Source organism: Hippichthys cyanospilos, chromosome 13, assembly GCF_059441005.1.
Source record: "Hippichthys cyanospilos isolate Australia breed blue-spotted pipefish chromosome 13, RoL_Hcya_1.0, whole genome shotgun sequence".
Lineage (NCBI taxonomy): Eukaryota > Metazoa > Chordata > Actinopteri > Syngnathiformes > Syngnathidae > Hippichthys > Hippichthys cyanospilos.
In genome coordinates this window covers 4,416,935-4,432,198 of record NC_142381.1, presented here as the reverse complement: position 1 = coordinate 4,432,198, position 15,264 = coordinate 4,416,935, and the positions used below count along the sequence as shown (strand labels likewise).

The following is a 15,264-nucleotide window of genomic DNA, read 5'->3' as shown; positions in this document are numbered from 1 at the left end:
TTCTGTTAGACCATTGTTGAGGCGTTTGCACCCCGCGTTGTTCTCTGAAAACTCATTCAGACACTAATGCCGCCAACCTTCCTGACACATACACACATGCTGACTCACGCTTGGTATAACCCCCGCAGACACATACAGGGGGGCTGGGGGGGGCAGTGTTGGACTTGAAAAATATCAGTGCTGTTGAATTTGATTGACGTGTAGCACTGTAAAGTTCAACCCAAAGAAAAAAAAAAAGGCCCTGGACTGATCACAAGAAGTTATTTTTGACAAGCCTCACGCAGACATAATTGTTCCAAACATACACTGTAGCATTGTACAATGAGTGTGATTGATTTATTTATTTTTTTTAGAATGTCAGTTGGTGGGCCTAGAAGGAAACCCAGAGAAAACATTTTCACCCCGCAGAAGAAAATGCCAAGTTTTAGATTGCCAGGGAGTAAAGCAATGATTTGAATCGGCTAAGTAATTACGCTCCGATGGAAGAAGGGTTAAACAGAAAGGCCAGACTAAATTTAGCACCACCTTTTCATTCTCTAATTATGAGATTAATACATTCCGTCGCACACGTCAAAATGCTGGTTTATGATTTATTATCTTATTGGGCGGATGGGAAGATTGAGCCAGAAAGGGATGACAGAGAGAAATATTATATTGTCTGAAGGCAGCTAATGAACATGCCAGTGTGATTAGGCAAACCCAAACCAAAGCGTATATGGGGGCATAACGTGAGTCTTTTTTTTAAATCCCAGCTAGCTATAAACCAGAATTTATAAGAGTAGAGTAACTTGGTGGCATTGTGTTGCAGCTGGAACCCTGACATTGGAACAACTAATCTAAAAGTTGAGGAAAGTGGTTGATGGGAAAATTAAATCAATGCAATTTTGTTATTTCTCCACATAATCTAATTAGCAATGATCAAAGGATGTAATGATTGGGGAATGCTATTGAGGGTCAAAAGACAAATATTGTCACGGCAATGAAGAAACGGCAGACAGAACTGCAGCGCCACTATATTTATTTTGAACACATTTGCTGCAATCGCCAAACAAAAGCCACTGATAATTAAAAGCTTAGTATCTGCCTGTTTGCTTTTCTAATTAGAGGACAGGGATTGTGCAGTTTAATCAGCCATACGTATTATGCAAAAAAAGAAAAAGACAACTGGAAACACTGGCAATAAACGTCTGACTTCACAGTGGCTAGATTGTACAAAGCATTCAAATATTGTGTCTAGACTCAACCACACCACCCCAACATCTCACAACCTAATATTATGTATTGAGTATCACATGTTTCTGCGTAGATTAAAAAGACAATGATTATAGTTTGATTAGTTGATGTACGTCTTAATCCAAGGACATTGTCCATCCGCTGTCCAATGGAGACCACCTTTGAACGCGTGTAACGTGCGATTGAACCACCTAAATCATCGGCGCTATGACAGTATTTCAGAGGGATTGTCACATGTCATTGTCACGTTTGAGAATAAAATACAATGACATCCAAAGCACAAAATCTGTTTACCTTCTGCCTAACTCACCAAAATCATGTTACGTACATTACATCCACCACGTTACATGAAAGGGAAATGCATGATGGTACAAGTCACTGTACATGAATAAAAAGCAGAGTGAAACGTGGAGCACAGCTGTAAACTTGGTTGTCAGGTGTAAATCAATGCCAAAGCTGGGCCTTATTTCATCTAATGCATGTTTTAATCATTTTTTCCTCCTGATCAATGCTGTTCGAATGGGGCCATCATGCACAACTGTGAGAATTTACAAGCTCTCCTTTCCCTTGCTTGTGTTTCCAGACGGACATTTTATGAGGCAGTGCCGAGTATGGCGGTAAATCTCTTGCTCTACTTTGGCAAAGTGAAATCTCCTGATGCTGCTCTTCACACCCATATTTGTTTGTCTCACTATGGTGCTTGCGCAAATTGAACTTCTACAAGCTCTGCCAAGTCAACGTTCTACTCGGTTTATTTTAATAGTGTCTGGAAGGTGCTATAAAAGTGAAGTGTCTAGATCCAATACTTTACAGTAAAGTGGAATGTTGGAAAACTTTGGAATCTTTGACCCGCATGTAGGCAACTCATTTCAAAACTTTTATGGTCTTGCCCATGATTGAAGTCAAGTATTATGCATATTAATTATTGTTACCCTTACTACTACCACTATTACTACTACTACCTATAATTATAAGAACGATAACAAATAAATTGGTAACATGAGAAAATGTCATAATTAATTAATTAACTAATGATAACCAACTGTCCACCTTTTCCTGTCATATTTCCCACATTCTAGGTCCTTACTTTCAGCTCTAGGCTTTTCATGTTACTTTTATCGATCTTCCTACGGACACAACTTCCTCCTCTCCTTCTTTCACGAGCAGTAGCCATATTTCCATTGGCATCCCGTAAGTGCACAGCATCGGAGGCGGTGGATGTTAACCCGAGCCTTGACCGATCCAGTATGGAAGTCTTAGGTTTGATTTGCAGAGGTTTGCGCAATGTGCATTTATAGCAATATTCACTCATGTAAACACAATGACGGGCCAACAACAACTGCAAGAAAACAGGAAACTAAATACACTCAAACTGATTAGGCAAAAAGGAACACTTGGACAAGAGAATAATAATTCTTATTACTGTTGAGTTTTTGTTTATAATCACGGAACTATATCATAGTACATTAATCATAACAATCAGCAACTAACATTTATTTTGCGTATTTAACGTTGCATGGATACCCTCATCTGCATGCCTTATCAATAAGAATCACTACTTATAGAAACCCAACTGAAAGTTCACAAAACCACTTAATGTAGTTCCTATTCTTCACAATGGCTTTACAGTACAGTATTTTGGTGTTAATTGTGTTGAGACTGGCAAGGGCGCCTGACACTTGACATATCTCATTTCTGTCTTCCGGATCACACTCTTTAATTTGTTATTGACACAGGTTGTATTCTTCACAGGTTTGATGTCTCCCACTTATGCAAACATTCAAAAATAGTACACATTGTTAAAATGCATTCAATATGGAAAGAGACAAATAATCATGAAGTTCAAAGCTACGGAATGACGAGCAACTCGTTTCAACAAGTAGGTATAGAAAAGACGGCTTCACAAAACACAATTATTTAAAAACTCACTTTTCACACTATGTGGGGCTTATTCAACTATTCAACATTTGATGAAATCCGTCCGTGTCTTTGATTAGGTACAGGATCAAAAACATTCCAGTTGATGGCATATGTATACATAATGGATCTGTGCTTGTGAGTTTAGTGAACACTTTTGGTGGGACATTGATTTTGACTGTTGCATTAAGGACCTCTTATTTGCTCCTATTGAAGCTCTCATTGCTTGTGATTGATGTCTGTGTGTGTGTGTGTGACACAAACGAACTTTTACATTTCTCACTTTGTCATGCATGTCAACATTACATCATTTCAAGGAAGCCGTGAGCAACATCTCATTTGTTATTTACAATCTATTTTCCTGAAAATCCAAACACTGGCAGAAGTACAAACACAAATGGCTATTTAGCGGATATCTGTCATTGTTTCTATTTTGGTACCCCAGAGCTCCGATAGTGCAGACATGCGCATTTCACAACATGAAGATGCCCGTCTTGCGGGGGAACCTAGACCTTTAAACTGACATCTGTCAGTCATGCCAGCATGCTGCACTGACAGTAACTGGTAAGACACGCAGCATGAGACAAAAGAAGTCAGAGGAAGAAGCTCGAAAGATGAAAAAGGGAGGTGGGGGAGGTGATGAAGAAGAGGAGAAGAGGAAGCAAGACTTTGGAAGCTTATTAGAGACGCTGTGAGATGAGAGAAGTGCAGCTTGGCGTTTTGGCACATCACCATCTTTTTGATTTGTTAGCATGTGTTTATGATGTTTCTCTGTCTGCCTCAGTCAATATCTATTATTAGTTTCTCAGATCCTCCCCCTGCTATTTTGACACTCTTGTAGCTCCTGCTTCACACGTACACACATGAGCAAGAATCGTACCCGCACGTACCTCGAGCCGGGAAAAGAGAAACACACAAATAGTCGTGTTATTTAAGCCTGCGGGAGTCAAATCGTACTTCTGGGCGCTTTGAGGTGCCATCAGTGTCAGATGTTATGTTTGGACCAAGACGTAGGAGCAGAGGTGGGGTGTTGCTTAGTTCTCAAAGCGACTGAGTAGCTTTACAAGTGTCTTTATCAGACACACTCATGCACAGAGCGCTTACTTTTATCTGGCTTTCCTTCTTTCCTCTGATCTAAAAGCCGTCAAGACCAAGACTAGGAGCCACTGGACCCGAGTAACCAAAATGTGTAAAAACGTGAAGGTTGAATTTTACCCTCTGGCTCAATGTTTTTCTGAGTAAATTTAGTCTCATGGCATTTGCTCTGCTTCAATCTGCTGCGGAGTTTGTATATCGTGTAAAGACCAAACTCACTAAATAATTGCTTTCAATAGAGGAACAAGAATGTATGTATGTGTATACTAAAATGTTGCTTTGGAACACAAAGAACATTAATCAAAATGGCACACTTTAAGGACCTGCATGAACACAAGCATGTACACATTACGCTAAATACGAGGCGGTAATTTAAAAGATCATACTAACCATTTCAAGTTCTATATAGAAGAGGAGTCGTTTCGATCCTTAATTAGGTTTGTAATATTTGCCAAAACGTTATTTTAGGTTCCACCGATTTTGCATAACTTCATACGGATGACACACAAGCTTTTCCTGTTTTAATTGTCCTTAGTTGTGCATTATTAGAATACCGAAACACATCCTTAGAATGTATTTAACGTTTTCAGTTTCCACTTTTGTCAATCTGGCAGCACTATGTTGTTTCATGGAATAATTAATTGAAACCTATGATCTGCATCACAATGCATCTTAATCAGGTACCAATATTTCTTATATTCCTACTTTTAAAGTATAGAAAAAAACGGATTTCATCATAACAACCAAACATATTCACATTATAAGGCTGACAGATGGTAATCATAATTTACCGCCATATAAAAAACCCTAATTTGCAAAGCCTCAAAAGGCTTACACAGTGAGCGTGGGCAGCGTCTGGAGCAGATATTGTGGTTGTGAGATTAGTTTGGTAATTAACTACAAACCAATTAATCAGACATTGGGATGAGAGGTATATTTTAGGTAAGAGGTTTCTTGGCGGATTTAATGGGTATTGAGCAGTTTGATCAGTTGACACAATTCTCAGATTTCAAGGCCCAGCAGTCAGACGTACCGGTAGGTTTAAGCACATCTTTCAGGCAGCTGATGAAACTGTAATTAATTGGGCTGTTGTTTGTCTCTTCTATCTACTTTTCATTAACCTCTATTGACACATGTGAGAATCTCACGTGGCGGTTTATGACTACGTCGGGATTAAGAAAAATTGATCTTTGCAAGACACAAAAATGCTGAAGTGAAATGATTCCCTCCAAGAACCTTTCAGACTTTCACTGCTGGAAAGCAAAACTTCAAAAACGCGCAATTTAAGTTTTCTCCTGAAAATACAAAATTAAGATTTGGCTTGGTAATATGTGAGTGGTGAGCTCCAAGCGAACCTCAGGGTGAAGAAGAAGGGTAATGCAACACAAATAGACTGAACCAATAAATCAAATCCTCTTTCATGTCATTTAAAGGCTGTACTTGGTGAGAAGCAATTTAAAGATTTAAACCTGAACTATTCAATCCAGCATCATAAATACTACCTTGATCTTATACCGCTTTACATAAAAAAAAACCTGCAAATGCCAAAGCATAGCCTGATATCAGATTGGAGAGTTGTGACTATGCGTCGCCAAACACAAGACGGGAATTACTGAGCATGAAGGCTAGCGCTGGGATTGTTGAATAGGTTTTATACAGTGTTCCAGTATGTTACTAACAAGATACCGATGGTTCATGTGGTACACCTGATAGCATAACAGTGTAATGCAAAAATCACACCATGTGGTGACATGATGCCTGGGTGTAAAAAAAAAATGTTCTGCTGCAGACCTGTGAAATTGAATGAGATTACAGCAGAAGCTTGATAAAACCAAAAATACGATAAAATATATTTCCTTCAAACTTATGCACAGTAGTGCGCCACGTCTAAGACTTGTTGTTTTCGTCATTCGGTTTTCCACTGCAGTCGTATTCAAAACATTCATCGACTAAATAAATAAATAAGAGCAGACAAGCAATGTGTTAGGGATTAAAACAATCTGTAGGGAGCAATGCAAGTGCAAAGGAGGGATGTTTTTGTTTTGAGTTTGAAGTATATGACAGTAGGTCCCTAAATTGAGGTGTTGATAGGTAAAAGGAGCAACATTGTAAAGTTTGATGAATATTTGTTGTTCCAATTTTGTGTCTAGTCTTTTACTTGCCAGAACAATGTGCAAAAAAAAATCACCCTAGTTAGTTTTAATGGACAGAGCCATTTTGGGAACGGATGGGTTATCAAGTAGTTGAATGGGCAAACAATTGTTGTCGGTGATATATTTCAGAATGTTGTTGTCATTACAAAGAAACATCACGATAGAAATACGGACGGGCTAAAGATGGAGACTACCGCTTTGATCAGATACCAAAGACTGATATTGGGGGGTTTTGTTGAACATGAAGTTGCATGTAGGTTATTTTAGCACGGAAAGCTGCATCTGTTCTTGTCATCCCTTATCAGTTTTGCGATTCGTTATATATTAATTAGACACGTAATATACATTTTTACCTGCAAACAGCGATGCTTGACTTCTTCACAGTGTTTTCAAACTTTTGACTGGCACTGTATATATATATATATATATATATATATATATATATATATATATATATATATATATATATATAAATTGCTTTACATGAACTGCTTCTGAATTCAATATAACTGTCTGCACAATCCACATAATAAGATGATGACAAAACATAAGGCCTTTTTGCTTTGCTTTTTGTGTGCAATCAACTTCTTCTTTTTCAGTCACAATGGCATGAATAAAATAATCCAATAATATTAAATCATGCTGTAATTTGTTCTCCTTTCAAGAGTTAAGCCTTGGGTGAGGTCTGCACTCCACATGTGATAATCTAGTTATACAGTTTATGGGGAGCAAAGGATTACTAAAACAGAAAATCAAAGAGAGCCCAACTAGTTTAATACTTGAAAATGTCAGCATGTTATGCAGTACAGGGCTAGATCACGCAAAAGCATTAAACGTGTTAAATCAGCATTTCCCTCTCTGATATTGTCAAAATAAAATGTGTTAGTTCTGTACTGTTACTATTTAATATAGTATTGCCTTCAATTGTACCTTATGTAGCGTTTGATAAAATAGTCTATATTAAATAATGATAATCTGACTATTCTGTAGTGTCAGTCCACTGTGATGTTTATTCAAATCCTTTGGCATAATTCCTTTCGTGTCATTTTGGTGCTCCCTTTGACCAGGTTTTCATATGAGGGTGTCTGCCCCTTGACAAAACATGCAGGAGTCCTACCAGATTCGTCATCAGACTTGTTGTCATTCTCAGAGTCGGTGAGGGTCAGAGCAGAGTTCTCGTGGCTGGAAACTCCGGAGCTGCGGCGGGACTTGACCCTGCCTCCTCCGGCCCAAAGCTGGATGGCTCTGTCCGGCGACAGGGGGCCGTCTGGATCAGAGTCTGCATCGGAGCCGGCGCTGAGGGAGTACCCTCTTTGGAGGAGGCCCAGTTCAGGACAGTAGGGGACAGCGGCAGGATGAGGAGCAGGTGTTTGATCACACACTCCGAGTTCAGCCAGGGTGAAGTTCCCCCCTACGAGTGAGGCACAGCAGTTACACAGGTGGAGTGAAGGATGGAGCTGGGTAAACCGTGCAGTAAAAGTGGTAAATGGAGCCATTTACACAAGTGCTTACACAAACAAACACGCCAACCGGCATACAAATCTACAATCACACGCAGAGAGGCAAACTAATTATAAAAGTATGGAGGAGGTGGCTGAGAATTGCTTTTGTTGATGCACTCAGGAGAGGAACGATGACACAGCATGAATCAGCCACAAACTACAAAGAGCTGCTGGAAGGAATACGGTGTGCGGTGGTCTGCAGACTTCTTGTTGTGAGCATCTTAGATCCTGTTGGTCCTTCAATTTATGTCTCCTCATTTGCACTCAAAAGATGTTGATCAAAGTGTTGGAATAATGAAGTTGCCATGCTGCCTTCTGGTCAAAACATTTCCCCTGGAAAACTTCTGCATGCAGGAACTGAAGGTTAACAGAGTAAAATGCAGTCTAAAATGCAGACATGTTGCCTTGTGCTGTCCCCGTTTCACGCGCCCGTTCCAGACGAATTGACTTGTCTCACCAAAAATAAATGTATAAAATTATCCAAATTAAATCCCATCAAAGGAGATCAATAGCAAAGTACCGCAGCCCAATTAAATCCGAGCTGAAGAAAAAGCAATTAAGGGAAAAGGCATGCTCAACCAATTTATCCTTTATAGTAATTAAAAGAGTATTGTGGATGCAATCTCTCACGATCAGCTGTTGGGGTAGAAGGATCGGACGCAAAAACAGTTGTTTCACTTCATTAGCCGTTTGTGAGGAAGGCGAAAAAGAGAAAAGGGGATGAGATTGGTGACAACAAGTCGTCATGGTGGCGGCGTACTATATGAACGAGCGCGCTGATAATCGCGCAGCTGCGTGACTCGGTCAACTGTGACTCATCAGGAGCAATCAGAAGGAGACGAATTAAAGTGATGAAATTCATCTGCTCGAGCCCCTCGCCTGCTCTTTAAAAGCTTGGAGGAAAAAAACAAAAAACAACTTAAGAAGTGAGAAGACACATGGGGAGGGGGGGGGGTTCTCAGGAAACTTTAGCGGTAAAAGGAGCTTATTTTTATACACAGCCACGGTAAACAAAATTGCTCTACATCTAGCTAGTGATTGCTAAGATTCTAGCCCAAACACTACGAGACATCAGTGGATATTACCAGTCGCCTTCTTCCCCGGTTGTCTTCCTCCAACTTCAAAAAAGAAAAACAAACAATTTATTCACTACAAATGCGCAGCTCTAAGAAAAATCTCCACTACGATTCTATTGTCAGAGCACAAGCCCTCTCTTTCTGTCCTTTTTCTTCCAATTGTTATAACCATACCTGAAATGAAGTATCGAAGGACAGGAGAAAATTCCAGGAATCCTGAGAGTAAAGCAAATGAAAAAGCCAGCATGAGGAATGCAACATTCTACCTTGAAAAACTACTCTACAAAGAAAAAAAAAAAAAAAACAGTTTTAGACTGTAGCTACAGTGACAGAGAAAATATTTACCCTCCGTTTCGCACTGCGAATTTTGCAACACACATCTACCGCTACATCGCACGGGCTGTCAATCCACACAATTAACAACCCACGAGCAGTGATTACACATGAAACATCCAATCACTTTGTAATCCCATGAGTGGTAGGCCTAGTCCCGCGCTAGAGCAATTTACATGAAGTCAAAGAAAGATAGATTGGTGTGAGAGTCTGCAGCAGACATGAAAATCTATCTCAGTTAGTTCATAACCAGAAACCCAATAACATGTTTGTTACTTGATATTATGACAAATGTGGAGGGGCAATGTTGTGCCACATTTTAATCAGATCAATGTCCTTCTCATTCACACCATATTGCAATTGTATATAGTGTGTTGTTCTGTTCTGCACCCACGGGCCACAATATCAGGCACACCTTTGTGGGGAAAACACACACACACATACACAAAAAAAACTAAAGCAAGGCTTTTCTAAAATGCATGCCAGTGCAATGAGATCATGTAGTGAAAATATTACACCTTCTACAACCTATGACTGACCTCATTATGAAATATTTTGAAATACAGTAGACGTGTGGCAATTGAACTCATCCAGATAGTGCTATTGTATTCATAAATAATTGTCTAAGATTGTATAATGTGCTGGATGAAGTGGATGGGATTTTAGCAAAAGTCACATGTACAAATCCAGCCAATCAGGGAAAACTAACTGTTTGCAGATCGCCCTAATCAGAGCTATGTGCGCATTCAATTATGTGTTTACGCATACAAATCAGTGTACACATTTGTGACTTTCATTACTTCGGCAAATATGATTTTGAAAGCAAAGTTTTATGAATGTATCAATCATACCCTTTTTTTTTTGTCTTTAATTGGTTTATCGTGTGAATCGCAATGACCACAAACGGCATAGCCCAGGACAACTGGTCACAAAATCTAAGCTAGCAATTAGCATTAGCCAGACTACTAACATTACCAGTTTCCAGATTAACAAGTGACGTATAAACTGAATTATTTTGTTTTTGTCGGAAAATTAATTTCCTCCGCTGAAATGAGCACGAGTGTAGTTGCGCTACTTGATATTTTATGTCCTGTAAGACGCTAGTATAATAATGCTAAATCCAGGAACTAAACATAGTGCAGTTAGAATGAACTATTTAACATAAACTGCTTCACAAAGATAGTGCTGGTATTCTGCCAAATAATATGTACCAAAAACAAGGTAAACAAGGTAAATAATTTGCAATAAAGACGTCTTTGCAATCATAAAGGGTTAGGGATAAGGGTAACACCATTGATAAGGGAGACAGAAACTGTGGAAATAAATTTCATATTTGTCATATTTGTTCATGTCTTTTGACCTATGGAATTAGGTTCATGGTTCACATATTTTAGCTCAGAAAAATAAGTTACGCTAGAGACCGAATGCATTAGCTTGATACTTTGCCGTAGTTTGCAGTCATCCATTACTCTAAATGTACATCCCCTGATAAAAGTCATTATGGAAGTGTGTGGTCATAAATGTGTGTAATTTGCTGTGTCTGTGTGCGGTAATACACATGTAATTGTGAGTAGGCAGTTTTGTGGGTTAGTACTGCCTGTCATTAAAATAATTTGTGCTTGTTAGCAGTTTGACAGGCAAAGGCTCTCTGCGGTAACTTTACGCTAGTTGGTGTTCTTGCACTCAACGTGGTTTGATTGTTCAATCAATGTTGGTCCTCAATAATTTGCTTTTTTCCCCCCTGGGACCAATAATTCACAAAGTGCTGGCCAACAGCTGACAAAGATTTTTAAGCTTTTGCTCTTTGGAGCACGTTCAGATATTTTTCTTTATTTGGACACGTACTGATTTGCTCCTTGGTAGAGAATAAAGTACAGTAAATGGCACTGCTCTTGAAGGGTGCCTCAACAAAAGGTAAGAAAATGTGTTTTTAATGATGGCTACTTTGAGAAAATGCACCATTTGAGGGTATTTAGAGCCATTTTCATTGCTAACTCACAATTTTACTGACAGTTTTGACATCTCTCAATAAACGTTTGTTGTCTTATGTCCTTTTTTTTGCAAATGTCATGGAATAAAAGAGCGCTTAACTAAGGGGATGTAGACTAAAGTCATTTTAAGGCAGAGAATTGATGTTACGATATCTTAGTATTAATAAAACGTAAAAAGTGAAAAATGCTATATTGTGAAGAAAAAAGTGCCAGGAATGTTAAAGATTAATACACCCACTGAAATTGCGCTCAAAAATCACATTGTTCAAATGGCATTATCATATTTTATTTCTAAATGTTATTTTCGTGCAAAGTGCAAAGCGTAAGGAATAAACATCAATGGCTGGGTTATTGGAAATTTCATTATGAATTTGATTTGGGTTTCTCACGATCGGACACAATGTATTGTCATCGATGCAAAACAGTTAATGTGCAGCAGTGTGTTTATTTTTTAAATGATTAATTTATTGATATGCATTTTTTAGATTCCCCAAGTGTGTGTTATCACCGGGTAATAATATTTGTCAGCCACTGTGAATTTTTTTCATTGTTTGGTGCAATATGTAGCATGCATTTTAGAAGGACATTTTATTTACAAGCTGACTCTCAGGATATGCAGTATTTATTCATGATGATGCCATTTGCAGGTAAATCGATAAATAATGTCATTCAAATGCCAAAGGTAAACAATGATGTCAGTTCAAGCTTTTCTGATCCGCAGAATCATTCTTTAGGTGAAAATGAGGTGTCTTTGATCCAAAAGAGGATATACAACATCTAATGGGGTCTTCTTCTAATGGCATTGACCCTTCGCTTGTGTGTTGAAATTGTTGGTTTGCTCTCTTGATGGATCCAGTCACTCAAGGCACTACACTCATTAAGACTGCACATAGCGCACACGCATGATCATACACCACAAATCTTATGATCATTATTTAGCCTCCATCAGACAGTGCTCGGTCTCAAGCAAATGTTTATGTAAATTGCCGCTTCTAAAGTGCACCCTCTTTGCTCCCATTGTAATAGAATTAGAAAAAAAAGAACATGATTGTATAAACGTGAAAAAAGGCCCGGGAGATAATTGAGATAGAGAAATGTCACAATTTTCATCGACGCAGTTATTGAATTCACTTTGTGTAGGACGTGAAAACGAGCTGGCTTGGTTTAGCCCATACAATCGGGGGGGAAAATGTGTGAGGTAAGCCCATGATAGAGATCACTGGACAAAGCAGTGTAATCCTACGTTATGGCAAGCGGTGACGAGAAGAGACGTCCGGAGAATGACAGGGACAAACTGTGTGATGGATGACAAGGAATCTAATGAAAGCGTCCAATCACTGAGAAGAGTAAGATAATCACTTTGCTTTGACTGAAATACATATTTTACCCAGAATGCTTAGGGTCATTGTTATCTGTGAGAAAGAAGGGTATGTTTGGAAATTTCTTCAGCTATTATTATCAACCACAATACCCAAAATGATTCTAACCATACAAGTGTACAAATGTACTGCAGCATCCACAGCTAAGACACATAGTAAACTAACAAACTTCGAAGATGAAGATGACAAGAATATAAAACTGGAAATAGTGAGCAGATACCATGGATTGGAAAATAGGTAGAAAGCTAAGAGTGTCATCTGCCAAAAAGACAAAGGTGTGACACGCATGGTTATGAAATAAAACATTTATATTTTCAGTGGTCATTTATTCAACAAAATGTGTGTATTTTTTCTCAACTGGAAAAAAAAAGGTTCATATTTATTTATGTGTAATTATGGTTAACTATAGGAGACTGCAGCCTTTAACAGCTTGACAGCTAGTTAAAAATGTTTCCCCTTTAAAGTGTGACATGATCAAAAGTAAAGCTATCGCAGTGATTACCGGACTTGTCATGCGGCGATAAATAAACAGCACCAAATGTGTTTTGCGCTTCACCAGATAAAGCAACTGTCTGTTTGCTGACTTGATATTGTAATGGTGTGCAGGTAATAGCTCACTGTGCTTCCACTAATTGAACCTAATCAGCAAACGCAGACTTAAACAATCGTTTTACCGTACCAGTTACTCATTTGCAATTACTTTAACATTGTGTTGGCACCACCTACTATGGAACTGTCATGTGCAGATAGTTTTGAATGAATATGTTGAATGCTCTTTATCTCGGCTCTGCAGACTCATCAATATGAATGTCATAATCTGACAGTAGGACTCGAGAATATAAAACGTATATCAACTTAATTAGGCTGTTTAGGTACCTCATAATACAATGATATGACTTACAGAGGCTGTTGTGACTCCGACATGATCTGATGTCAACTCACACCTTCTACAATTTCATTGATATTTTTTTTTATTAATGACAATATGTAATATGTCCTAAACAATCCCTTAAATTGCTTTATCGGAGACATCACCATGTTGAAACAGACTTGGCACTGAAAGAGTTAAAGATAAAAATATAACTGCTTCACGACTTTATGCCAACGATGCTTCATGGCCAAACGCTTCCCACACCTCTCAAGTGACATATGATCATTTAGTAGTCATAGACCCCACAGAGGTTCCTGCGCCTACTAAGAAGGTGCCTAATACAGGAGCAAGAAATGTCACCAGTGCTACTTGGTTCGCCCTGTACCTGCCCAGAGGACAGCAGTCTAGTTGGCACAAGACATGACAGGACATGACAATGTAATAAAATTCTGTACGGGGGCATGTGACAGGAGAATGTATTAGTGAGCGGTGAAACACCTCTAATCCCTGAGCAGGACACTGACTACAATCTCCTACATCAGTAGGTTAATGAATTGTGTGTATATGAACCCACAAATAATATATAAAGTTTTAGCCTACTAGCCTTACATACTGGTTGTGAATAAACATCGAAAGACAGCAGCTGTAAAGCAAGATCTGAAAGAACGCAAAAATAAAATACAGATGACTCTAGGAAGAATGAAAAGTGTATTTTGTAAAATTATTTTTCAATTAGAGTGTAACTCCTCAACAACGAAAACTGCATGTGCAAAAAAATTCCCTCAGTGTGAAAAAAATCCACGCATTGAAACCTTGCGTTCGTTCTTACTTCCTCATACAAGGGAAAATCCCCTGTTCCATACTACAAAATGTTTTTTTTTTCTTTTTTTCTGCATTGGCATTGCACTGAAATTCACTACGGTGAAAACAAACCTGGAGGAAAAAAATAGCTTGCTTTATACTTGACGTGCTGGCACATGTTTTGCAGCACTTAATACTCGGAGCAGCTTGCCCCCGCAGTCAGACGATTAAAGGCAGTAAAAGGACTCTATAGCATAAAAAAAACACTACTCTATAACAGAGAATCCTAGTAGATTCAAACGATCTAAACAGACTCCTCATCCCTCCCCAACATGGCGCTCGCCAGGAGTTGTTTACGGTATTTATATCACGGTGTCCCTTCTCAGACGAATCATAAAGGTGTTCGTACGGGCGAATTTCCATAACCAATAGTTTGTCCGGGAATTACGTGTTCCACGTATTGAAGTATTGAAGATGAAGCAAAGTGAAATACATTATGCAAGAAATTGATTTAAGTATGAAAATGAATTCTCATTGTAGATTTGTCAATTTATTTTTTTTCTTTTTTTAAATGTTTCGTTTTTAACTTCAATATGATTGTAGATTGCGCAACACGTTTATTATGTTTTCATGTGACACATAGATTTGCTACAGTTATAAGTCCCCTGTTGTGAAAAATTTCTAGAGGCAAATATGAGCTCTTTGTAGAGGATTTCTACCGTACTGCATTCTTCTCATGATGCGGGCCTGAATCACATTGGTTTAAGCAAAGATAATTACAGGCTGGACCGATCTCAGGTAAAACAAATCCCAACTGTAAAGTGGAGTATTTCCCACTGAATCAATAGCAGCACTTCCACCAGCAGCACAATCACAGTGAAATGTGACACATGGCAACATCAGCCGGGCAGCA

At 38.7% G+C, this 15,264-nt stretch overlaps 1 protein-coding gene across 2 annotated transcripts in view; it reads right to left on the bottom strand.

Moving 5' to 3' along the window:
- tenm2a (teneurin transmembrane protein 2a) overlaps positions 1-15,264 on the bottom strand; it is a 179,858-nt gene that overhangs the window by 118,744 nt on the left and 45,850 nt on the right. For both annotated transcript variants that reach the window (XM_088430698.1, XM_088430697.1), the window contains exon 3: positions 7,516-7,809. In XM_088430698.1, coding sequence (XP_088286824.1) covers positions 7,516-7,809 — 294 coding nt within the window. The remainder of the gene's footprint in view (positions 1-7,515; positions 7,810-15,264) is intronic.